The following is a 26,173-nucleotide window of genomic DNA, read 5'->3' on the forward strand; positions in this document are numbered from 1 at the left end:
CACCAATAAGAAGAGACTTGCTTGGGCCAAGAAACACAAGCAATGGACATTAAACCGGTGGAAATTTGTCCTTTGTTCTGGAGTCCAAATTGGAGATATTTGGTTCCAACCGCGGTGTGGGTGAACGGATTATCTCCGCATGTGTATTTTCCACTGTAAAGCATGGAGGTGTTAGCGTCACCAGCAAAGTACCCCCACACCCTATCTGTGATTTATTTAGAATCCAAGGCACACTTAACCTGCATGGCTACCACCGCATTCTGCAGCGATACGCCATCCCATCTGATTTGCGCTTAGTGGGACGATAATTTTGTTTTTCAACAAGACAATGTCCCAACACACCTCTGGGCTGTGTAAGGGCTATTTTACCAATAAGTGGAGTGATGTAGTGCTGCATCAGATGACCTGGCCTACACAATCCCCCGACCTAAACCAAATTGAGGTGGTTTGGGATGAGTCGGACTGCAGAGTGAAGGAAAAGCAGCCAACTCCTTCAAGACTGTTGGAAAAGCATTCAAGGTGAAGCTGCTTGAGAGAGTGCCAAGAGTGTGCAATGCTGTCATCAAGGCAAAGGGTGGCTATTTGAAGAATACTATTTTGGTTACTACATGATTCTATATGTGTTGTTTTGTAGCTTTTGATGTCTTCACTAATTCTACAATGTAGAAAATATTAAAAACAAAGAAAAACCCTTGAATGAGTAGGTCTTCTAAAACTTTTGACCGGTAGTGTATCTACAACACAAAATCTGTGTGTGTAGTGCGTATGTTATCATCTGTGCCCATGTGTGTGTTGCTTCCCAATCCCTGCTGTTCCAAAAGGTGTATTTTTGTCTTTTTAAAGTTCTGAATCTACTGCCTTGCATCTGTTACCTGATGTGGAATAGAGTTCCATGTAGTCATGGCTCTATGTAGTACTGTGCACCTCTTGTAGTCTGTTCTGGACTTGGGGACTATGAAGAGACCTCTGGTGACATGTCTTGTGGGGTACATGGTTAGCATGCTTCTGATTGCTGCCAAATAAGAGGGGGGAGGGGCAAATTGAGGGAACAATGCTGTGCAGAGGGTCTGTCAGATGGTTCAGCTTTGCTGGTTCTTATGTGTGGTTAATTTGATTGACAGCCTGGAAAAAATAAGACATTTTGACCAGCTGGTGTTTCTTTGCGCCAAGCCAGCCCTAGTCCAGTCCCCAGACATTTACAGTGCATTCGGGAAGTATTCAGACACCTTGACCTTTTCCACATTTTAAGTTACAGCCTTATTCTAAAATGGATGAAATAACACATTTTCCTCCTCAATCTACACAATACCCCATAATGAAAAAGTGAAAACAGGTTTTTAGGAATAAAAAAAAAAACATATGTAAATAAGTATTCAGACCCTTTGCAATGAGACTTTAAGTTGAGCTCAGGTACATCCTCTTTCCATTGATCATCATTGAGATGTTTCTACAACTTGATTGGAGTTCATCTATGGTAAGTTAAATTGATTGGACATGATTTGGAAAGGCACACACCTGTCTGTATAAGGTCCCACAGTTTACAGTGTATTTCAGCGCAAAAACCATGCCATGAGGTCAAAGGAATTCTCCATTGACCTCTGAGACAGGATTGTGTTAAGGCACAGATCTGGAAAAAATACCAAAACATTTCTGCAGCATTGAAGGTCCCCAAGAACACATTGGCAACCATCATTCTTAAATGGAAGAGGTGGTTCCAAACAGACTTTTTCTAGAGCTAGCCGCCCAGCCAAACTGAGCAATCAGGGGAGAAGGGCCTTGGTCAGAGAGGTGACCAAGAACCCGATGGTCACTCTGACAGAGTTCCAGAGTTCCTCTGTGAAGATGGGAGAACCTTCCAAAAGGACAACCATCTTGTTAGCACTCCACCAATCAGGCCTTTATGGGGGAGTGGCCAGACGGAAGCCACTCCTCGGTAAAAGGCACACGACAGCCTGCTTGGAATTTGCCTAAAGGCAACTAAAGGACTCTCAGACCATGATAAACATTCTCTGTTCTGATGAAACCAAGATTGAACACTATGGCTTGAATGCCAAGAGAAATGGAGAAATCTGGCACCATCCCTACGGTGAAGCATGGTGGTGGCAGTATCATGCTGTGGGGATATTATTTAGCGGCAGGGACTGGGAGACTAGTCAGGAACGAGAGAAAGATGAACAGAGTAAAGTACAGAGATCTTTGATGAAAACCTGCTCCAGAGCGCTTAGGACCTCAGACTGGTGTGAAGGTTCACCTTCCAACAGGACAACGACCTTAAGTACACAGCCAAGACAACGCAGGAGTGGCTTCGGGATAGGTCTCTAAATGTCCTTGAGTGGCCCGGACTTGAACCCTATCTAACATATCTGGAGAGACCTGAACATCTGTGCTGCGATGCTCCCCAGCCAACCTGACACAGCTTGAGAGGATCTGCAGAGAAGAATGGGAGAAACTCCCCAAAGACGGATGTGCCCAGCTTTTAGCATCATACCCACGAATAGTCTATTCTGTAATCACTGCCAAAGGTGCTTCAACAAAGTACTGAGTAAAGGGTCTGAATAGTTATGTAAATGTGATATTTCAGGTTTTTTTTGTCTTATAATATTTGCGTGTTTTTGCTTCGTCATTATGGGAAATTTTGTGTTGATTGAGGACCGGGCCCACGTGGTAAAGCCAATATCGCATAAAGGAGTCTGTTAATTTCCACTGCCTACGAGAAGCTATATTTTAACATTTGAAATAGCAATGAAATTAAGGAAAAAATGTGGACCTTTTTGTAGTTACATCTTGCATCCCAGATGAAACATGCTATTAGGTCTTGAAGGTTGCATTTCATAGTATGATTGTAACTGTACTCTTCATGTGCTGTACTGTCTAACTCAAAGATTAGGCCTATTTTGAGCCCCGGCCAAATACAATCCCTGTTTTTAAATGTTGGTTTTGTGTTTTTGACAATGTACTGAGAGACAGAAATAAGTTACTTTTAATTACTCCTTTTGAATTGAGTCATTCCACTCAGAATGTGTTCATGCGAATCAGTACAAATGGCTACATCTTTTCAAAGGAAGTTCTAAACCACTACCAGACAAAGAGGTTGAGGTTATGAGGTTGAGGAAGTAACGTAATGCCCAGGCCCCAGACTCTGGTTTTTCTCTAGCCCGGGTGCCAGTCTGAGACATTTGCCTCTGTCTTCTCAGTCTAGATATACTCTGTCATAGTAATTGTTACATATATGGGCTTTGTATTCAAGGATTGTTTTGCCCTTTCCTGCCAAAAGGCGATAATATATTTTGTGCTGCCCGAATCATTCAGTGTTAGAAAACTTTTCTTTATTTTTAGATAGGCTGCATACTGAAACAGTGCTCTCAGCTTGGCTAAATCATTGTGGCACTTACAGAATATCCTTGTACTCTCTGGGGGATTTGAATGAGCATGCCAAAATCCTCAACAAAGATAACAGTAGGCTACTGTAGCATTGCATCAGCAATATTTCAACTGAATTTAACTTGAATGAAAAAAATCATATCACAGTGTCTGTAGTGGCAGTTCAGTCTAGAAACTCAGAATAGAATGGCTGATCTTAATTCCAAACCGTTCAGAATGGAATGCCGACCCTGGAGGTCGGAACACACAGAGGAATTCAGATGTTTATTTTATATCTCAAATATTTCAAATAATAAAGTACCTGATAGCTCCGTTCTGTATATTGTGCAAATGTTTTAACACTGATAACACACAGTAGCCGAACTAGTGTGCCACAGTGTTAATTCTTTTATAGAAATAAGCCCAACTTACTTTAGTAGTTAAAGAACAAGATGAAATGACCCCAGGACAGTGTTCGCTCACCTTTTTGTTACATAAAACAGGAAGTGAGTTAACCACCATAGCCTATAGGCCTGTGTCATGATCTGACCGATGAATACGATTGGCTGTGACAGGAGATACTCTCTGAAGACTGGGAGACGAGTAACCTGCCTCGCACAAAGCACTTTTTGCTTCTGCTATTTCAGCCCTTTTTTTCTCTCTGTTTTTTTGGAGAAGTCTCAGTAAAAAACATCATGATGATGAGGTCAGGGCTACATTTCTCCCAGACAGACAGAAGGCTGCTGCCTCTTGGTTTGTCAACGTCCCTCTTGGTCTCTCGGGAGAAATTAGCAGATCTTCTTTATGGAAAAAAAAAAATCTGTGAAGATTCATCATACAAACAGTATAAGCAGGGAGTGAGGTTTTTGTATTTAGCCTTTTGTGTTCAAATAGGCCTAAAGTATGTTTTAAGATATTTTGGCTATAAAATTATTAATCTCAATGAATTTGCTCTCCAGGGTAGAGGTCGACCGATAATGATTTTTCAATACCGATACCGATTATTGGAGGACCAAAAAAAAAAAGTCGATACCGATTTAATCGGCCAATTTTTTAAAATTATATAAATATATTTGTAATAATGACAATTACAACAATACTGATTGAACAATGACCACTTATTTTGAACTTAAACAATTTACGCTCAAATAAATAATGAAACATGTTCAATTTGGTTTACATAATGCAAAAACACCATGTTGGAGAAGAAAGTAAAAGTGCAATATGTGCTATGTAAGAAAGCTAATGTTTCAGTTCCTTGCTCACAACACTGTTTTTGCATTACCAAATTGAACCAAACAAAATTGAACATCTTTCATTATTTACTTAAGGCTAAATTGATTTTTATTGATGTATATTAAGTTAAAATAAGTGTTCATTCAGTATTGTTGTAATTGGCATTATTACAAATAAAAAATAATTACAAAAATCGTCCGATTAATCGGTATCGGCTTTTTTGATCCTCCAATAATCGGTATCGGCGTTGAAAAATCATAATCGGTCGACCTCTAATTCAAACAGCACTTAACTTCACTTTTCACACCAAAGTACGTTCATCTCTAGGAGACAGAACTCGTCTCCTTCCTGAGTGGTATGAAGGCTGCGTGGTCCCATGGTGTTTATACCTGCGTACTATTGTTTGTACAGATGAACGTGGACCTTCAGGCGTTTGGAAATTGCTCCCAAGGATGAACCAGACTTGTGGAGGTGTACAATTATTTTTCTGACGTCTTGGCTGATGTCTTTTGATTTTCCCATGATGTCAAGCAGAGAGGCACTGGGTTTGAAGGTAGACCTTGAAATACATCCATAGGTACACCTCCAATTGACTCAAATGATGTCAATTAGCCTATCAGAAGCTTCTAAAGCCATGCCATCATTTTCAGTAATTTTCCAAGCTGTTTAAAGGCACAGTCAACTGAGTGTATGTAAACTTCTGACCCACTGGAATTGTGATACAGTGAATTATATGTGAAATAATCTGTAAACAATTGTTAGAAAAATTACATGTCCTAACTGACTTGCCAAAACTATAGTTTATCAAGAAATTTGTGGAGTGGTTGAAAAACGAGTTTTAGTGACTCCAACCTAAGTGTATGTAAACTAGTTTTAATGACTCCAACCTAAGTGTATGTAAACTAGTTTTAATGACTCCAACCTAAGTGTATGTAAACTAGTTTCTCCCTTACCTCACCTCGCTCATCAACTCATCCCTGACCGCTGGCTACGTCCCTTCCGTCTTCAAGAGAGCGAGAGTTGCACCCCTTCTGAAAAAACCTACACTCGATCCCTCCGATGTCAACAACTACAGACCAGTATCCCTTCTTTCTTTTCTCTCCAAAACTCTTGAACGTGCCGTCCTTGGCCAGCTCTCCCGCTATCTCTCTCAGAATGACCTTCTTGATCCAAATCAGACTAGTCATTCAACTGAGACTGCTCTTCTCTGTATCACGGAGGCGCTCCGCACTGCTAAAGCTAACTCTCTCTCCTCTGCTCTCATCCTTCTAGACCTATCGGCTGCCTTCGATACTGTGAACCATCAGATCCTCCTCTCCACCCTCTCCGAGTTGGGCATCTCCGGCGCGGCCCACGCTTGGATTGCATCCTACCTGACAGGTCGCTCCTACCAGGTGGCGTGGCGAGAATCTGTCTCCTCACCACGTGCTCTCACCACTGGTGTCCCCCAGGGCTCTGTTCTAGGCCCTCTCCTATTCTCACTATACACCAAGTCACTTGGCTCTGTCATAACCTCACATGGTCTCTCCTATCATTGCTATGCAGACGACACACAATTAATCTTCTCCTTTCCCCCTTCTGATGACCAGGTGGCGAATCGCATCTCTGCATGTCTGGCAGACATATCAGTGTGGATGACGGATCACCACCTCAAGCTGAACCTCGGCAAGACGGAGCTGCTCTTCCTCCCGGGAAGGACTGCCCGTTCCATGATCTCGCCATCACGGTTGACAACTCCATTGTGTCCTCCTCCCAGAGCGCTAAGAACCTTGGCGTGATCCTGGACAACACCCTGTCGTTCTCAAATAACATCAAGGCGGTGGCCCGTTCCTGTAGGTTCATGCTCTACAACATCCGCAGAGTACGACCCTGCCTCACACAGGAAGCGGCGCAGGTCCTAATCCAGGCACTTGTCATCTCCCGTCTGGATTACTGCAACTCGCTGTTGGCTGGGCTCCCTGCCTGTGCCATTAAACCCTACAACTCATCCAGAACGCCGCAGCCCGTCTGGTGTTCAACCTTCCCAAGTTCTCTCACGTCACCCCGCTCCTCCGCTCTCTCCACTGGCTTCCAGTTGAAGCTCGCATCCGCTACAAGACCATGGTGCTTGCCTACGGAGCTGTGAGGGGAACGGCACCTCAGTACCTCCAGGCTCTGATCAGGCCCTACACCCAAACAAGGGCACTGCGTTCATCCACCTCTGGCCTGCTCGCCTCCCTACCACTGAGGAAGTACAGTTCCCGCTCAGCCCAGTCAAAACTGTTCGCTGCTCTGGCCCCCCAATGGTGGAACAAACTCCCTCACGACGCCAGGACAGCGGAGTCAATCACCACCTTCCGGAGACACCTGAAACCCCACCTCTTTAAGGAATACCTAGGATAGGATAAAGTAATCCTTCTCACCCCCTTAAAAGATTTAGATGCACTATTGTAAAGTGGCTGTTCCACTGGATGTCATAAGGTGAATGCACCAATTTGTAAGTCGCTCTGGATAAGAGCGTCTGCTAAATGACTTAAATGTAATGTAAATGTAGTTTTAATGACTCCAACCTAAGTGTATGTAAACTTCCCACTTCAACTGTATATAGCCTGTAGTTTATTGGAGATTAATTAATTGGAGATTAAACATATAAATTCTATTTTATCAAATTGTGATACTCTTAGTTCACTGATACTTTTTTGTATTTCTTTTTGTACTTTATGGCATTTTATTGTAACTCTTTGTCACTGATGCTAGTAATTTGAGGCTTCTGTTCACACATCAGCTGCATAGCATGTTGACATTACAAAAAGTACCTCCAACAGTGACAGCTCCATAATGGAACCTGTCAATTATTTACCTGCAAGTTACTTATTAACTGAAAATAGATTTATTTCATTACGAGTACACAAGTAACATTGTCTAGTTGTGGGAGTGAGTGAGTTTTTCAGCCCATCCCTTTAATCTGTGCTTTCCAGTTTCAGTTTGAATCCTTCTCTTAAAACAACCTCTTAGCCTGACCAGCATTAACACAGCTACAACCATGTAATTAAACTAGTCTTAGTCGCCCGATACTCAGGTTGTAGAATGGCAGGGAGTGTCTGTATATGCTATTATGAAACCACTGAGCCCAGCCTGGTCTCATAAACTAGGACACTCAAATGAGTATGATACTGTATGTTACGTTTGGTATGGTTACAGAAAGGAGAGGTGGATGTGTGGGCGTATAATGCGAACGTCTAGCGACCCAAAGGTTGCGTGTTCGAATCTGATCAAGGACAACTTTAACATTTGCACTAATTAGCACTTAGCTACAACTTTTTTGCAACTTTGCAACTATGCAGCATGTTGGCTAACACTTCTCCTAACTCAGTGGTCACCAACCGGTTGATCGCGATTGACTTGTCGATTTCCAAGGCATTTCTTTTTGAATGCCAAACATTTCTGTAAAAAACCTAACGATTAAACCTTGTGTTCCTATTTTATTTTGTTAGTCTCGGGCTGTTGGTGGTAGGTGCAGCCAATTCCGCTGCCCTGCGTGCCAGGTAGGCAAACTGTTGCCATTTCATGTGTGTGAAGGTACCAATTCTGCCTTCCAGGTGGGCCTGGTGAGGAAATCAAGTGCACTATGCTACCACTGGTCAATCAGATTGCTCAGATGACCGAGTCTGCATTAAAGTAGCAGGCAATTAAAAAAAAAAAAAAGGGAACAGCAAAATGAATAGTGTGAGATTTCAAAACGTTTAAAACCATGACTAGAGAGAGAATGTCAATGAATACAGCAAAGAGCTGCTGTTTTTACGAGTGAGTATGTTTAATTTCTTACTCAGCACTGTCAACACTTTGTATTCAACACTTTTGTAAGCCATAAAATGTGTGTTCTTCCTATTTCCTCTCAGGGCTACAACAAGCAGTGCAGCAGTAATGAATGAGTAGGAAAGTGTATCTATAGGCTTGCATTGTTATTATTAGCCCAGCTAACATTAGCGGCAACAAGTCGGAATTTGTAACATTTTATACGTATTGCAAATTCATAACACATTGTACAAATGGCTATTTGTAACATATCATATGAAATGGATGATGAACATACATTATGAAACGTAATATATGTATTAATTTGTGTATCATACTAAATGGAGAGGGACAGATTTACTATGTTACATTTACCCAAGGTAGTCAAGGTTGCTGAGCCTGGGTAGGTTCCACTTTCAGAACTGACTAATTACATATAAGTTTAATCTCCCTGGCTTCTGTCAGGCTAGGTTGCACATTTTGGGGAATATTCAGAGGTGGAAACTTTCAGTGGGAATATATGTGAATAAATGCATATTATTATTATTATTATTATTATTATTAATACCATTTTAAATGTAGCTGTTTTTTGCATTGTATATATTTACCATATCATATGGAGACAGAAACAGAAACCTTTGACCTCATCATAAGTGGACTTAATTGCAAATTATTAAATCCTTCCAATATAAATTTTAAAAAACAATTTAGTTATGAATTGAACTTTAATTAAATGAGTTGACTCTTCACATGGGATGATTTCACTGAACATCAAAAGGGAATATTGAATGATCCTCGAAGATCAAATCGCATCTCCCAAAAACATTTTTAACACCTGTAAATTGATTGTCTAGAAACTAAGTGTACTTGGAAGTGTACTTCGCATGACTGCCAAGAACCTTGCCCTCATCCAGGCCAAGGTGGCGAAACACGGTAGTGATGACACCATAGGCCTTGTTAATCTCTGCACCAAACAGGATGCTCTTACCAGCATACTTGGGGTCCAACATGTGAGCTGCGGTGTAAAATGTGCTTCAGGCAAAAGTCTTCACACTTTTTGATTTATTTTAGAACTGCAGTTTCCTCTGCTTGGAGCAACAGTGAAGTGGGTAGGGCAGTACGGATTTCTTCTCTTACATCTGCAAGCAGAGTCTGAACATCAGACAGCATGGCATCGTCAACCTCAATCTGTGCAATGGCTACTGCTATACGTTTCAGGAGTTTCAGGCTGCTTTACCGCTCTCTCCCAAAATACATCATCCAGGAGGATCCTCTTGATGGGGCTGTCCATATCGGCAGACTGATATGGCCATTTCATGGAGAGACTCCTTCCCCTCCAGGAGACTGTCAAACATGACACCACCACCTGTGTTGCTGGGCAGCTTCAATATGGTGCTCTTATTCTTCTCACTTTGCTTGGTGAGGTAGATTTCTGCTGTAACTTGATGACCCTTCACATATATAATAATTTCCTTGGCTCTCTTGTAGTGTATCCATGTTTTCAGTGCCATGATGTCCATGAGGAGCAGATTCAATGCATGATTAGCAGAGCCAAAGGGTGTGATGTGAGGGTAGGACTCCTCCACTTCAGACCAAGCAGCCTTCATGTTCGCAGCATTGTCTGTCACCAGTGCAAATACCTTCCGTGGTCCAAGGTCATTGATGACTGCCTTCAGCTCATCTGCAATGTAGAGACCGGTGTGTTGCAGATGAGTCCCTTGGCTGTGCTCTTGTAGAATACTGGTTGAGGTGTGGAGATGATGTAGTTAATTATTCCATGCCCACTAGCATTCGACCACCCATCAGAGATGATTGCAGTTGTCTGCGTTCTCTATGATTTGCTTGACCTTCACCTGAACTCTGTTGAACTCTGCATCCAGCAAATTAGTAGATGAAGCATGTCTGGTTGGAGGGGTTTATGCTGGGCGAAGAACATTCAGAAATCTCTTCCAATACACATTGCATGTGCGCATCAGAGGTGAACCAGTTCCATACACAGCTCGAGCAAGACATTCATCAGCATTTCTCTGACTACGTTCCTCCATTGAGTCAAAAAAACTTCTTATTCTAGGAAGAGCATGAGCTGTTGCTATCGATAAGGTGTCTGATTCATAATTATCACCACGAATAGAAGTAGAGGGACTTTTGTCAGAAGTTGGTTGTTGTGAGTGCTGAGGGAACTTTATGCACTTGGACAGATGATTCTGCATCTTTATCGCATTCTTCATATATGATCTGGCACAGTATTTGCAAATGTACACTGCTTTTCCTTCTACATTAGCTGCAGTGAAATGTCTCCACACATCAGATAGTGTCCGTAGCATTTTCCTGTTAAAATGAGAAAAAAATGAATGAGGGGGGGAAATAAAATGAATACATTTCCATGTACAGATAAATAGTTAAGCAGTTAGATTAAACAACTCCTTTTTTGTAAGAAATGTTTTAAAATGAAACATGTATGGAAACAGGTGAGAACACTCAGTTAGCAGGATCAAGCAAGCTAAAAACTAGTAGAAATTGTTAACAAGAAATGATTTAAACACACTTTGCTGTAGGCTACTATTTACTTGTTAACAAAAATAATGTATGTCATATATAAACTCCACCCAGTATTGTAATCAAAATTGACCAGAAAACATGTCCTTGGCTCAGACAGTAGTGTGGGCTCAATAGCATCTCATTAGTGTGCAAAATCTTGAGAATCAACTGTGCATGTGATGGAAGAATGCACTGTGCATGCATGAGGGTTGCAATTCCATTGAATTGGGGGTGGTTTAACCAAAATATGCCTTGTGTATCCCACAAAAAAAGGTGCACTGTCATAGGCTAACTTTTTTTTTGATGGATTTCATCAAAATTCCCCAAATTCCAGGGCTTAACTTCCTATGGAAAAATTGAGGAAATTTACCTGTACATTTCTTGCCCTTTCAAACCCTAGTCAGGGTGCAGCGAAGCTCCTCTTGTTGCATCCATTGTTTTCATTGCTTTGTTATAATGTAGCTAGCATTGTCTTTCATTATGAGGATGGGATATTATATTTATATGTTCAATTCATACTTGACATTCCTCATAAGTCCTTTGGGATCTCTTTGTGGCCTTGCTTAGTAAAAGTGCCTGTCTCGTGAACCTCTTAAAGATCAGCCCCTCTTTTTAACATTTTCGCCTAAATTGACATACCCAAATCTAACTGCCTGTAGCTCAGGCAATGAAGCAAGTATGTGCATATTCTTGATACCATTTGAAAGGAAACACTTTGAAGTTTGTGGAAATGTGAAATGAATGCAGGAGAATATAGCACATTAGATCTGGTTAAAGAAAATACAAAGAAAAAATATATATTTTCTTTTTTTTGGTACCATCTTTGAAATGCAAGAGACAAGCAACACATTCAGTTGGGAAGCTGTCATTTAGATGGTGTCCACAATAAGGCAACAGTGTGTGCAAAGTTTCAGACTTATAACTTCAAGAATGAGCAAGCTACATGACATTTAGTGTGAAGTCACCCAGGTGTCCTTCACGATTTCCCCAAATGTACCCAAGTGGCCGAATTTGTACATTTTCTAGAACCTAACGATAGAAAACATACACAAATGCTATGCTAATAAAAAATACAAGTTTACACACTCCCAGGATTGTCATGCATTATGGATTATTAGCTTCCATACATAAAATGTACTAACAGGAGACACGACAAGAATGCGTATCCAATGCCTCCAAACACAAAGTGAAATATTTAAGGACCAAGTTAGCAGCAAACACTGAACTAATGTCATAAGTGAACCAACCACACACACAGTAAAAAATATATATTTAAAATGTACACACTATTTACAATTACCCTCTACACAAGATTGTGCTGCTGGTCCCAAGTCTTTTTGCTGTAAAGCACATAGCATCCTCTACTTGTAGGCTGGCTGGGTATTCACACCTCTAGATGGCTGGGGGGGGTTTGTTGTGGAGCCATAGAGCAGCAGTCAGACTAAGTGGGGGATGGAGGACTTGAATGTGGTCTCTTAGAAGTCAGTCTACCACAAATAAATAAAAATCAGTAAGAACTTAAGTTATTTTTTATTGAACCTTTATTTAATTAGGCAAGTCAGTACAAATTCTTATTTACATTGATGCCGAAACCGGACGACGCTGGGCCAATTGTGCGTTTTTGTTTGTATAAAACGACATCACATTAAGCAACAACTGTCCCGTTGATGGGACACTGATCCATATTAAGAAGTGAATATTTGGTTTGATTCATTGAAAATGCTGTTGACCAGAGTATTGAGTGTGCTCCTAATTTTGTGTGTGTGTGTTTCAACAGGCATCCGCTCATGGGGCGTGGACCTGACAGCCTGTAACCTGGATGAGCAGCTCAAGCTATTTGTGTCGCGACACTCTGCCTTCTTCTCAGAGGAAATAAAAGGTAAGGAGAATTTGGCGACTTTCCCCACCACTGACCTCTGAAATGAAACATGTACATTCATCTGTCATATTTTTTAAACCTTTTATTTAACCTCTCTGTGTGGTCATATTTGACCAATTTCTGTATGATGTATTAAAAGTGCCTGTAGTCTGCAGGTTAAGACCACATTGCTTTGGCCCATGTACAGAGCCTTCAGAAAGTATTCACACCCCTTGAATGATACACATTTTGTTGTTACAGCCTGAATTTAAAATTGTTAAATTGAGATGTTTTGTCACTGGCCTACACACAATACCCCATAATGTTAGTGGAATTATGTTTTTAGAACAAGTCTGATAATAAGTTTCATGGACTCACTCTGTGTGCAATGATAGTGTTTAATATGATTTTTTTTGAATGACTACCTCATCTCTGTACCCCACAAATACAATTCTGTAAGCTCCCTTAGTCGAGCAGTAAATTTCAAACACAGATTCAACCACAAAGACCAGGGATGTTTTCCAATGTTTCGCAAGAAGGGCCCCTCTGGTAGATGTGCAAAAATATATATATCAATATTTTTATTTAAAAAATAAAAAGCAGACACTGAATATCCCTTTGAGCTTGGTGAAGTTATCAATTATAATTTTGATAGTGTGTCAGTACACCCAGTCACTACAAATGTACAGGCGTCCTTCCTAATTTTTGCCGGAAAGGAAAGAAACTGCTCAGGGATTTTACCATGAGGCCAATGGTGACTTTAAAAGCGTTAGTTTAATGGCTTTGATAGGAGACAACGTTGGAACAAAGAAGCATGTACAGAATAGAAATATTCTAAAACATTCATCCTGTTTGCACCAAGGCACTCAAGTAATACTGCAAATGTGGCTAAGCACATAACTTTGTGTCCTTAATGATAGAAAGTGTCCTTAATGATAAAAATATAACCACTAGTGGTTAGAGCTTTGGGCCAGTAACCGAAAGTTTGCTGGATCGAATCCCCGAGCTGACAAGGTAAAAATCCATCCTTCTCCCCCTGAACAAGGCATTTAACCCACTATTCCCCGGTACGCCGTCATTGTAAGGAAGAATTTGTTCTTAACTGACATGCTTAGTTAAATAAAGTTTATGTTTTTAGGCAAATCCCATACAACGTAGGGGTGGCTCCATCATGTTATGGGTATGCTTGTAATTGTTAAGGACTGGAGAGTTTTTCAGTATTAAAAATACACAATGGAGCTAAGCACAGTCAAATTCCTAGAGGAATACCTGGTTGTCTGCTTTCCATCAGACACTGGGAGATGAATTCACATTTCAGCAGGACTATTTAAAACACAAAGCGAAATCTACGCTGCTTATCAAGAAGACTGTGAATGTTCCTGAGTAGTTTCGACTTCAGTCTACTTGAAAATCTATGGCAAGACCTGAAATTTGTCTAGCAATGATCAACGACCAATTTGACAGAGCTTGAAGAATTTTGAAAATAATAATGTTGCAAAATCCAGGTGTTACATGTATAGACTACTTATCTAATCTATATATATACAGTGCCTTGCGAAAGTATTCGGCCCCCTTGAACTTTGCGACCTTTTGCCACATTTCAGGCTTCAAACATAAAGATATAAAACTGTATTTTTTTTGTGAAAAATCAACAAGTGGAACACAATCATGAAGTGGAACGACATTTATTGGATATTTCAAACTTTCTTAACAAATCAAAAACTGAAAAATTGGGCGTGCAAAATTATTCAGCCCCCTTAAGTTAATACTTTATAGCGCCACCTTTTGCTGCGATTACAGCTGTAAGTCGCTTGGGGTATGTCTCTATCAGTTTTGCACATCGAGAGACTGAAATTTTTTCCCATTCCTCCTTGCAAAACAGCTCGAGCTCAGTGAGGTTGGATGGAGAGCATTTGTGAACAGCAGTTTTCAGTTCTTTCCACAGATTCTCGATTGGATTCAGGTCTGGACTTTGACTTGGCCATTCTAACACCTGGATATGTTTATTTTTGAACCATTCCATTGTAGATTTTGCTTTATGTTTTGGATCATTGTCTTGTTGGAAGACAAATCTCCGTCCGTCTCAGGTCTTTTGCAGACTCCATCAGGTTTTCTTCCAGAATGGTCCTGTATTTGGCTCCATCCATCTTCCCATCAATTTTAACCATCTTCCCTGTCCCTGCTGAAGAAAAGCAGGCCCAAACCATGATGCTGCCACCACCATGTTTGACAGTGGGTTTGGTGTGTTCAGAGTGATGAGCTGTGTTGCTTTTACGCCAAACATAACGTTTTGCATTGTTGCCAAAAAGTTCAATTTTGGTTTCATCTGACCAGAGCACCTTCTTCCACATGTTTGGTGTGTCTCCCAGGTGGCTTGTGGCAAACTTTAAACAACACTTTTTATGGATATCTTTGAGAAATGGCTTTCTTCTTGCCACTCTTCCATAAAGGCCAGATTTGTGCAATATACGACTGATTGTTGTCCTATGGACAGAGTCTCCCACCTCAGCTGTAGATCTCTGCAGTTCATCCAGAGTGATCATGGGCCTCTTGGCTGCATCTCTGATCAGTCTTCTCCTTGTATGAGCTGAAAGTTTAGAGGGACGGCCAGGTCTTGGTAGATTTGCAGTGGTCTGATACTCCTTCCATTTCAATATTATCGCTTGCACAGTGCTCCTTGGGATGTTTAAAGCTTGGAAAATCTTTTTGTATCCAAATCCGGCTTTAAACTTCTTCACAACAGTATCTCGGACCTGCCTGGTGTGTTCCTTGTTCTTCATGATGCTCTCTGCGCTTTTAACGGACCTCTGAGACTATCACAGTGCAGGTGCATTTATACGGAGACTTGATTACACACAGGTGGATTGTATTTATCATCATTAGTCATTTAGGTCAACATTGGATCATTCAGAGATCCTCACTGAACTTCTGGAGAGAGTTTGCTGCACTGAAAGTAAAGGGGCTGAATAATTTTGCACGCCCAATTTTTCAGTTTTTGATTTGTTAAAAAAGTTTCAAATATCCAATAAATGTCCTTCCACTTCAAGATTGTGTCCCACTTGTTGTTGATTCTTCACAAAAAAATACAGTTTTATATCTTTATGTTTGAAGCCTGAAATGTGGCAAAAGGTCGCAAAGTTAAAGGGGGCCGAATACTTTCGCAAGGCACTGTGTGTGTGTATATATATATATATATATATAATTTTTTTTTAAACAAATGTTTTTACACTTTGACATTAGTATTTTGTGTAGATCGATGACAATTAAATCAATGTAATCCCACTTTGTGACACAACAAAATGTGGAAAAAGTCAGTGTGTGAATACTTTCTGACTGTGCACTGTATGTTAACAAGGCATGTAAAAGTGGTTGAAGGGATGATGTTAATGGTTCTCACTATATGTAGTTTTGTCTCTTGTCGTGATGTTTTTTTTATCCCTGTCCCTGCAGGAGGTCTTTTACCTTTTGGTTGGCAGTCATTGTAAATAAGAATTTGTTCTAAACTGACTTGCCTTGTTAAATAAAAATTCAAGCCTATTGAAGATTAGATGCTTCATACACTGTTCGTTTTATTGTCAACTGCTCTTGCATCATTGCTTGGATCCATAATCTCAAGTCAGTCTGCCTTGGTTGAACAGACTGGTACCAGCAACTTTATGGGGTGCATTTCCAAGATGGAATTGGGTGTGTTAGGCAGCTGAGTGAACAGCTGAAATCCTCATCACCCCTAAACTACCATGCCATTCTGTTTCTTTCAAACTTATGACTCACACGTGAATGCCTGCTGTTCTTTTAGTAATGTTCTCCAACTCCTTTTTGAATGTTTCTTCTGTCAGTCTATTAAATGAGTCCCATTGAATATCTGTGTGAATGCTGTTCATGACCCACTTTTCAAACTTGACAGCTGTGAAATTGAGAACACAAGATGAAAAAAATAAAAGTTACACATTTTCTGTGCAACACACTGTTACATCCCATAACGATCACAATTTTCAGAGAAGCCATAATAAGCATAAATTAGTAAAACATTCTAAATGGTAGGAGTAAGTTGCTTTAAATGAGAATATCCATTCCAAAGAATTCTATGATTTGCAATTCATTAATATAATTATATGGTCATTCATCCAAAGCCACTTAGAGAACTCATGTGGGAATCAAACCCACACATACCATGCTCCAACCAACTGAGCCATTGGAACCACCTATAGCTTCCAGTTCCCATTCTCATGTTATTCACTGTTAGGTGTCCCTGGGCTTCCTCCCTGCTGTTGGCATGCTGGGCCACAGTGGTTAGCAACACGGCGGTGCCCTGGGACTAGAGGTTGCTTCCTTCCCCACCAGAGGTTTCTATCTCATGATAACTCCATCTAATTGCTGTAAAGACTCATTGAACTTAGCATATTCATCTGATATCTACACTGAACAAAAATATAAATGCAACATCCAATAATGTCAAATATTTTAGTGAGTTATAGTTCATATAAGGAAGTTAGTCAATTAAAATAAATAAATTAGGACCTAATCTATGGATTTAACATGACTAGGAATACAGATATCCTAAACAAAAAGGTAGGGGCGAACACTATTTACTGCAAGTTGGTCAGGCTGTTGATTGTGGCCTGTGGAACGTTGTACCACTCTTCAATGGCTGTGCGAAGTTGCTGGATATTGGGGGAACTGGAAAACGCTGTTGTACACGTTGATCTGGAGCATACCAAACTTGCTCTATGGGTGACGGCTGGTGAGTATGCAGTCCATGGACGAACTGGGACATTTTCAGTCTCCAGGAATTGTACAGATCCTTGCAACATGGGTCCTTGGACTCTCATGCTGAAACACGAGGTGATGATGGCAGATGAATGGCACGGATCTCGTTACGGTATCTCTGTGCATTCAAATTGCCATCGATAAAATGCAATTGTGTTGTCTATAGCTTATACCTGCCCATACCGTAACCCCAATCGCCACCATGGGACACTCTGTTCAACGTTGACATCAGCAAACTGCTCGTCCACACAATGCTATACACGCTGTCTGCCATCTGCCCGGTACAGTTGCAACCGGGATTCATCCATGAAGAGCACACTTCTCCAGCATGCCAGTGGCCTTTGAAGGTGAGACTTTGCCCACTGAAGTCCGTTAAGACGCAGAACTGCAGTCAGATCAAGACCCCGGTGAGGACGACGAGCTTCCCTGAGATGTTTTCTGACCGTTTGTGCAGACATTATTTGGTTTTGCGCAGTTTCATCACCTGTCCGGGTGACTGGTCTCAGACAATCCCGCAGTTATATAAGCCGAATCTGGAGGTCCTGGGCTGGCGTGGTCACACATGGTCTGCCGTTGTGAGGCCAGTTGGACGTGCTGCCAAATTCTCTAAAATAGCATTGGAAGAGGCTTATGGTAGAGAAATAAACATTTTAATTCTCCAGCAACAGCTCTAGTGGACAGTAATGCAGTCATCATGCCAATTGCATGCTCCCTCCCTCAACTTGAGACATCTGTGGCGTTGTGTGACAAAAATGCCCAGCACAAGGTGCACCTGTTTATTTAGCTTCTTGATATGCCACACCTGCCAGGTGGATAGATTATCTTGGCAAAGGAGAAATCCTTTTAACTGGAATGTAAACGCATTTGTGCACAACATTTTGAGAAATAAGATTTCTGTGCATATGGAACATTTCTGTGCTCTTTTATTCCAGTTCATGGGACCAACACTTTACATGTTGCATGTACATTTATCTATCATCCAGGTAATCTACAATACAATCTGGGGAAATTATACAAATGATGTTGAGAAAAAGCTTTGATTGCCTTTACTTCTCCTTATTCGCCAGCCTTGGTTGGAGGTTATGGCAGAAAGCGTGTGCCCTCTTATTATGTTGTGGACACTGCATTACCATTCATCAACGTTTTCGCCACCGGCTGTTGTTCTCGTAACACTGAGAAACTTAACTCAGCTGACTGAATACTGCTTGTGTATTTATCTGTTAATGCAAAACACAACCAAACAAATACTCTTCTGTTGGAAAATGAGAGCATTCAAGAAGAATATGAAACTAACGTTTGTATAACATTCCAAGTGGATTGCAGAACCCTTTGACGAAGACTACCCCTTGGTCCCATTTTACTCTTCATCAGTTCTGGAGAGGTGTGTGTGTGTGCGCACACACGCGGCATTCTCCCCATTTTCAATCTTGTTTGCGGTACCTTTCGTTCAGTGACCATTCTCAGCAGCACTAAAAGGACTTTGACACTGCATTTCGAAAGGATCCTTTCTGCTTTTCACTCCTTATGATCGAAGCAAACAAAACTGTCCATGGGGTTTGTTGATGACAACAGGGGAGAATGTTTTAGCCCTCTGGGAAAGCATCAGGAGGCCATAGGCCTTTTTATGTTGACTGGAAGCGAACAGGGATCGACGTTCGTTGACAGACAAAAGGCACGTTGTCCTACATGCCCCCTCTTGGACTCCATCGGACACTAATGATAGATATGAGTCAATGTTTTCATTTGACTGCCTGGGACTGTGTACGCAATGCCATGGGTGATACTGGTGCTGTCCATTAGCCCTGGCCAGCAGGCTGTTTATGCATGTGAGGTCAGGTAATGGTTTCAAGTAGTAATGTTTTCCAAAGCCCAGTGTCCTGCCTAATTTATAGCAGGAGTTGTCCTTCATAGCCAGATGTCGTATTGTCATATTCGCTCTGTATGCTGAAGCCTGGAAATGCCAGGTTGCTCAGGGTTGGATAAGTTCCACAATTTGAATTTGTTTCTGTGAGATCCAGAGGCCAACAAGCAACCTCTTTTTGTAGAAGAACCTAGAAGCCTGGCACACAAGACCTAAAGCAGGAGAAACATTTTATGTGGACTTTTATTCCTCTACACCTCAACCATACAGCATCAGCTGAGTAGCTCCGTCAGACCGTTATTTGTATAGTTTGCAGTATAGTTTGTGTGGAGTGTTAGTTGGGAGAACAGAGAAATGAGACAGGTGGCTGATGGAAAGCAGAGAGTGAAGTGCCAGGGTGGGTGGGAGGAGTAGTCGGTGTGACCTCGCAGCTTTAAATAGTGGGCCATAGCTGCACCTTCCTCACTCTGCAGCCCATCTTCCCACAGTCACCAAGACACAGCAACTTTCTCCTCTGGTATCAAGCATTACCTCGCCCCACCATCAGTCCTCACTCACACTTGCTCATGCTAGCTTAAATCAAATCAAATCAAATTGTATTTGTCACATACACATGGTTAGCAGATGTTAATGCGAGTGTAGCGAAATGCTTGTGCTTCTAGTTCCGACAATGCAGTAATAACCAACGAGTAATCTAGCTAACAATTCCAAAACTACTACCTTATACACATAAGTGTAAAGGGATAAAGAATATGTACATAAAGATATATGAATGAGTGATGGTACAGAGCGGCATAGGCAAGATGCAGTAGATGGTATCGAGTACAGTATATACATATGAGATGAGTATGTAAACAAAGTGGCATAGTTTAAAGTGGCTAGTGATACATGTATTACATAAAGATGCAGTAGATGATATAGAGTACAGTATATACGTATACATATGAGATAAATAATGTAGGGTATGTAAACATTATATTAAGTAGCATTGTTTAAAGTGGCTAGTGATATATTTTACATCAATTCCCATTATTAAAGTGGCTGGAGTTGAGTCAGTGTGTTGGCATCAGCCACTCAATGTTAGTGGTGGCTGTTTAACATTTACATTTACATTTAAGTCATTTAGCAGACGCTCTTATCCAGAGCGACTTACAAATTGGTGCGTTCACCTTAAGACATCCAGTGGAACAGCCACTTTACAATAGTGCATCTAAATCTTTTAAGGGGGGTGAGAAGGATTACTTTATCCTATCCTAGGTATTCCTGAAAGAGGTGGGGTTTCAGGTGTCTCCGGAAGGTGGTGATTGACTCCGCTGTCCTGGCGTCGTGAGGGAGTTTGTTCCACCATTGGGGGGCCAGAGCAGCGAACAGTTTTGACTGGGCTGCGCGGGAACTGTACTTCCTCAGTGGTAGGGAGGCGAGCAGGCCAGAGGTGGATGAACGCAGTGCCCTTGTTTGGGTGTAGGGCCTGATCAGAGCCTGGAGGTACTGAGGTGCCGTTCCCCTCACAGCTCCGTAGGCAAGCACCATGGTCTTGTAGCGGATGCGAGCTTCAACTGGAAGCCAGTGGAGAGAGCGGAGGAGCGGGGTGACGTGAGAGAACTTGGGAAGGTTGAACACCAGACGGGCTGCGGCGTTCTGGATGAGTTGTAGGGGTTTAATGGCACAGGCAGGGAGCCCAGCCAACAGCGAGTTGCAGTAATCCAGACGGGAGATGACAAGTGCCTGGATTAGGACCTGCGCTGCTTCCTGTGTGAGGCAGGGTCGTACTCTGCGGATGTTGTAGAGCATGAACCTACAAGAACGGGCCACCGCCATGATGTTAGTTGAGAACGACAGGGTGTTGTCCAGGATCACGCCAAGGTTCTTAGCGCTCTGGGAGGAGGACACAATGGAGTTGTCAACCGTGATGGCGAGATCATGGAACGGGCAGTCCTTCCCGGGAGGAAGAGCAGCTCCGTCTTGCCGAGGTTCAGCTTGAGGTGGTGATCCGTCATCCACACTGATATGTCTGCCAGACATGCAGAGATGCGATTCGCCACCTGGTCATCAGAAGGGGGAAAGGAGAAGATTAATTGTGTGTCGTCTGCATAGCAATGATAGGAGAGACCATGTGAGGTTATGACAGAACCAAGTGACTTGGTGTATAGCGAGAATAGGAGAGGGCCTAGAACAGAGCCCTGGGGGACGCCAGTGGTGAGAGCGCGTGGTGAGGAGACAGATTCTCGCCACGCCACCTGGTAGGAGCGACCTGTCAGGTAGGACGCAATCCAAGCGTGGGCCGCGCCGGAGATGCCCAACTCGGAGAGGGTGGAGAGGAGGATCTGATGGTTCACAGTATCGAAGGCAGCCGATAGGTCTAGAAGGATGAGAGCAGAGGAGAGAGAGTTAGCTTTAGCAGTGCGGAGCGCCTCCGTGATACAGAGAAGAGCAGTCTCAGTTGAATGACTAGTCTTGAAACCTGACTGATTTGGATCAAGAAGGTCATTCTGAGAGAGATAGCGGGAGAGCTGGCCAAGGACGGCACGTTCAAGAGTTTTGGAGAGAAAAGAAAGAAGGGATACTGGTCTGTAGTTGTTGACATCGGAGGGATCGAGTGTAGGTTTTTTCAGAAGGGGTGCAACTCTCGCTCTCTTGAAGACGGAAGGGACGTAGCCAGCGGTCAGGGATGAGTTGATGAGCGAGGTGAGGTAAGGGAGAAGGTCTCCGGAAATGGTCTGGAGAAGAGAGGAGGGGATAGGGTCAAGCGGGCAGGTTGTTGGGCGGCCGGCCGTCACAAGACGCGAGATTTCATCTGGAGAGAGAGGTTTAACAGTCTGATGGCCTTGAGATAGAAGCTGTTTTTCAGTCTCTCGGTCCCAGCTTTGATGCACCTGTACTGACCTCGCCTTCTGGACGATAGCGGGGTGAACAGGCAGTGGCTCGGGTGGTTGTTGTCCTTGATGATCTTTATGGCCTTCCTGTGACATCGGGTGGTGTAGGTGTCCTGGAGGGCAGGTAGTTTGCCCCCGGTGATGCGTTGTGCAGACCTCACTACCCTCTGGAGAGCCTTACGGTTGTGGGCGGAGCAGTTGCCGTACCAGGCCGTGCTGCATAGCCTCTTCCGGCCAACAGGCTGACTAATGGCAGGCCAGCTGTTGAGGGGAGTGTGTGTTTTTACACTAGTGGAGTGCTGCCTGACAGGGTGGTGCTGAGCTTGGCTGCAGGCTGGGGGAGCAGAGAATCAGGTGGTGTGTCAGTGTCTGCTTGTGGTGTGTCTGTGCATATTTGTAACCAGCAGGTGCATGAAATCTTTGGAAGTCTCAAAATTTTGTCTGAAGTAAAGTATCTTGTGATAAAACCACACTATTTGCCTAGAGTTTTGAGCTATACTTTTCGTGGCTGTTTATTTACCACCACAGATGGATGCTGGCACAAAGACCGCACTCAGTCAGCTGTATGAGGAAATAAGCAAGCAGGGAAACTTAAATCAGTTCTACCTAATTTCTATCAGCATGTTAAATGTGCAACCAGAGGGAAAAAACATTCTAGATCACCTGTACTCCACACACAGAGACGAGTACAAAGCTCTCCCTCGCCCTCCATTTGGTAAATCCGACCACAATTCTATCTTCCTAATTCCTGCTTGCAAGCAAAAAAATTAAAGCAGGAAGATCCAGTGACTCGGTCTATTAAAAAAAAGTGGTCAGGTGATGCAGATGCTAAACTACAGGACTGTCTTAATATCACAGACTGGAACATGTTCCGGGATTCTTCTAACGGCATTGAGGAGTACACCACATCAGTCACTGGCTTTATCAATAAGTGCATCGAGGACGTCGTGCCCACAGTAACTGTATGTACATACCCCAACCAAAAGCCAAGGATTACAGGCATCATTCGCACTGAGCTAAAGGGTAGAGCTGCCGCTTTCAAGGTGCGGGACTCTAACCTGGAAGCTGATTAGAAATCATGCTGTGCCCTCCGACGGACCATCAAACAGGCAAAGCGTCAATACAGGGCTAAGATTGAATCGTACTACACCGGCTCCGACGCTTGTCTTATGTGGCAGGGCTTGCAAACTATTAGACTAGAAAGGGAAGCACAGCCGCGAGCTGCACGGTGACTCGAGCCTACCAGACGAGCTAAATCACTTCTATGCTCGCTTTGAGGCAAGCATCACTGAGGCCATGCATGGGAGCATCAAGCTGTTCCGGACGACTGTGTGATCACGCTCCCCGTAGCTGACTTGAGTAAGACCTTTTAAACAGGTCAACATACAGAAGGCTGCGGGGCCAGACGGATTACAAGGATGTGTGCTCCGTGCATGTGCTGACCAACAGGCAGGTGTCTTCACTAACATTTTCAACATGTCCCTGATTTGAGTCTGTAATACCAAGCTATTTCAAGCAGACTTCCATGGTCCCTGTGCCCAAGAACACGAAGGCAACCTGCCTAAAGGACTACAGAACCGTAGAATTCACATCCGTATCCATGAAGTGCTTTGAAAGGCTGGTAATGGTTCACGTCAATACCATTATCCCAGAAACCCTAGACCCACTCCAATTTGCAAACCGCCAAACAGATCCACAGATGATGCACTCTCTCATCATTAAGTTTGCAGACACAACAGTGGTAGGCCTGATCACCGACAATGACGAGACAGCCTACAGGGAGGAGGCCAAAGACCTGGCTGTGTGGTGACAGAATAACAACCTAGCCCTCAACATAACCAAGGCTAAGGAGATGATTGTGGACTACAGGAAAAGGAGGACCAAGCACACCCCCATTCTCATCGATGGGGCTGTAGTGGAGCAGGTTGAGAGCTTCAAGTTCCTTGGTGTCCACATCACCAACAAACTAGAATGGTTCAAGCACACCAAGACAGTCGTGAAGAGGACACGACAAAGCTTATTCCCCATCAGGAAACTAAAACAATTTGGCATGGGTCCTCAGATCCTCAAAAGGTTCTACAGCTGCAACATCAAGAGCATCCTGACTGGTTGCATCACTGCCTGGTACGGCAATTGCTCGGCCTCCGACCGCAAGGCACTACAGAGGGTAGTGTGTACGGCCCAGTACATCACTGGGGCTAAGCTGTCTGCCATCCAGGAACTCTATACCAGGCGGTGTCAGAGGAAGGCCCTAAAAATGGTCAAAGACCCCAGCCACCCCAGTCATAGACTGTTCTCTCTACTACCGCATGGCAAGTGGTACCGGAGTGCCAAGTCTAGGTCAAAAAGGCTTCAACAGTTTTTACCCCCAAGCCATAAGAGTCCTGAACAGGTAATCAAATGGCTACCTAGACTATTTGCATTGTGTGCCTCCCCTCCCCCCAACCCCTCTTTTATGCTGCTGCTACTCTGTTTATCATATATGCATAGTCACTTTAACTATACATTCATGTACATACTACCTGAATTGGCCCGAACAACTAGTGCCCCCGCACATTGGCTAACCGGGCTATCTGCATTGTGTCCCGCCAACCCCTCTTACGCTACTGCTTCTCTCTGTTTATCATATACGCATAGTCACTTTAACCATATCTACATTTGCATACTACCTCAATCAGCCCGACTAACCGGTGCCTATATATAGCCCCGCTACTGTCATTTTTCACTATTTTTTTTATTGTTTTTATTTCTTTCATTACCTATAGTTCACCGAATACCTTTTTTGCACTATTGGTTAGAGCCTGTAAGTAAGCATTTCACTGTAAGGTCTACACCTGTTGTATTCGTTGCACGTGACAAACTTTGATTTGATGCTGACAGATGGTATCTGTTTTGAATAAGGGACTTTGTCCCCTGTGAGGCTGACTGTCTCCTTTTATAGTAGGGGGACTGGGGTGGTTTACTGGCTGCCCTGGTTACGTGAGCAGCTGGTCCACTCCCAGCAACATGTCATGTAGCTCCTCCTGTGATTTACAGTGTAGATTTTTTTTCAACCTGCCTCTATCCCAGCATAGTGCACTGCAGACACATGGGATGGTGGGGGGGTGGCTGTCAGTGTCCCTGTGTGTAATTATGCATTCCTGTGAAATATTGAAGCAGTGCTTTTGCAGGGTTGGATTTGGTGGCTGGGGAGGGGGTAGAGTGTTTGGATACACCTGCAAATGGCAAACCTTAAGGAATTACAATTCACCTCAGAAGTAATGGTTACAGAGGAGACTCATCACATCTGAAATATGGCAGCATCTTAAGCATATTCCTTTACCAAAACCCTAATTAAATTATTTTACACAATTGCTACATATTGTGACTCATCCAGAGTTGAAGAGTAAAGGCAGAAAATGGAACTGTGCAGCTTTTTCCTTTCAGCCATATTGCTGTGAATATTTCGGGCCACTTTCAGCCTTGTTTTCAAGCAGAGTAGAATTATACACTGCAGTGTGTATATGTACAATGAGAACCTGACCGTGGAAGAAAGGATCTGCTCCAAGGGACGAATGGTGCCAAAGCCCAGAGAGCCATCAAAGATGAGAGATGGGCAATTCCACAGTAACAGAGTGATGCTGAGATTGAGATTTTTCACTTTAAAATGTATGTCAAGTAAAAAACAGTAATTACAAAGTTAAATAAACCATACAGCTCCATGCGCAAGGACTACTTTTAACAATTTCCACAAAGTTCTGTAAAAACACATTTACTTGAAGAGCAATGCAGATGCAAAGTTTGCTAACAGAATGATGGCGCCAACAGCACAATCTGTCATTCTGTTACCAAACTTTGCATCTGCACTGTTCTTCAAGGAAATGTGTTTTTGTAAAACTAGAAAATTAAGTCATCCTTGTGCATAAT

At 42.7% G+C, this 26,173-nt stretch overlaps 1 protein-coding gene across 1 annotated transcript in view; it reads left to right on the plus strand.

Moving 5' to 3' along the window:
• The window catches only part of LOC115109120 (microtubule-associated protein 1B-like), a 55,360-nt gene that overhangs the window by 14,998 nt on the left and 14,189 nt on the right, over positions 1-26,173 (plus strand). Inside the window, exon 2 of the mRNA XM_029633725.2 lies at positions 12,686-12,787. Within this exon, the coding sequence (XP_029489585.2) occupies positions 12,686-12,787 (102 nt within the window). The remainder of the gene's footprint in view (positions 1-12,685; positions 12,788-26,173) is intronic.

Source organism: Oncorhynchus nerka, linkage group LG25 (assembly GCF_034236695.1).
Source record: "Oncorhynchus nerka isolate Pitt River linkage group LG25, Oner_Uvic_2.0, whole genome shotgun sequence".
Taxonomy (NCBI): domain Eukaryota; kingdom Metazoa; phylum Chordata; class Actinopteri; order Salmoniformes; family Salmonidae; genus Oncorhynchus; species Oncorhynchus nerka.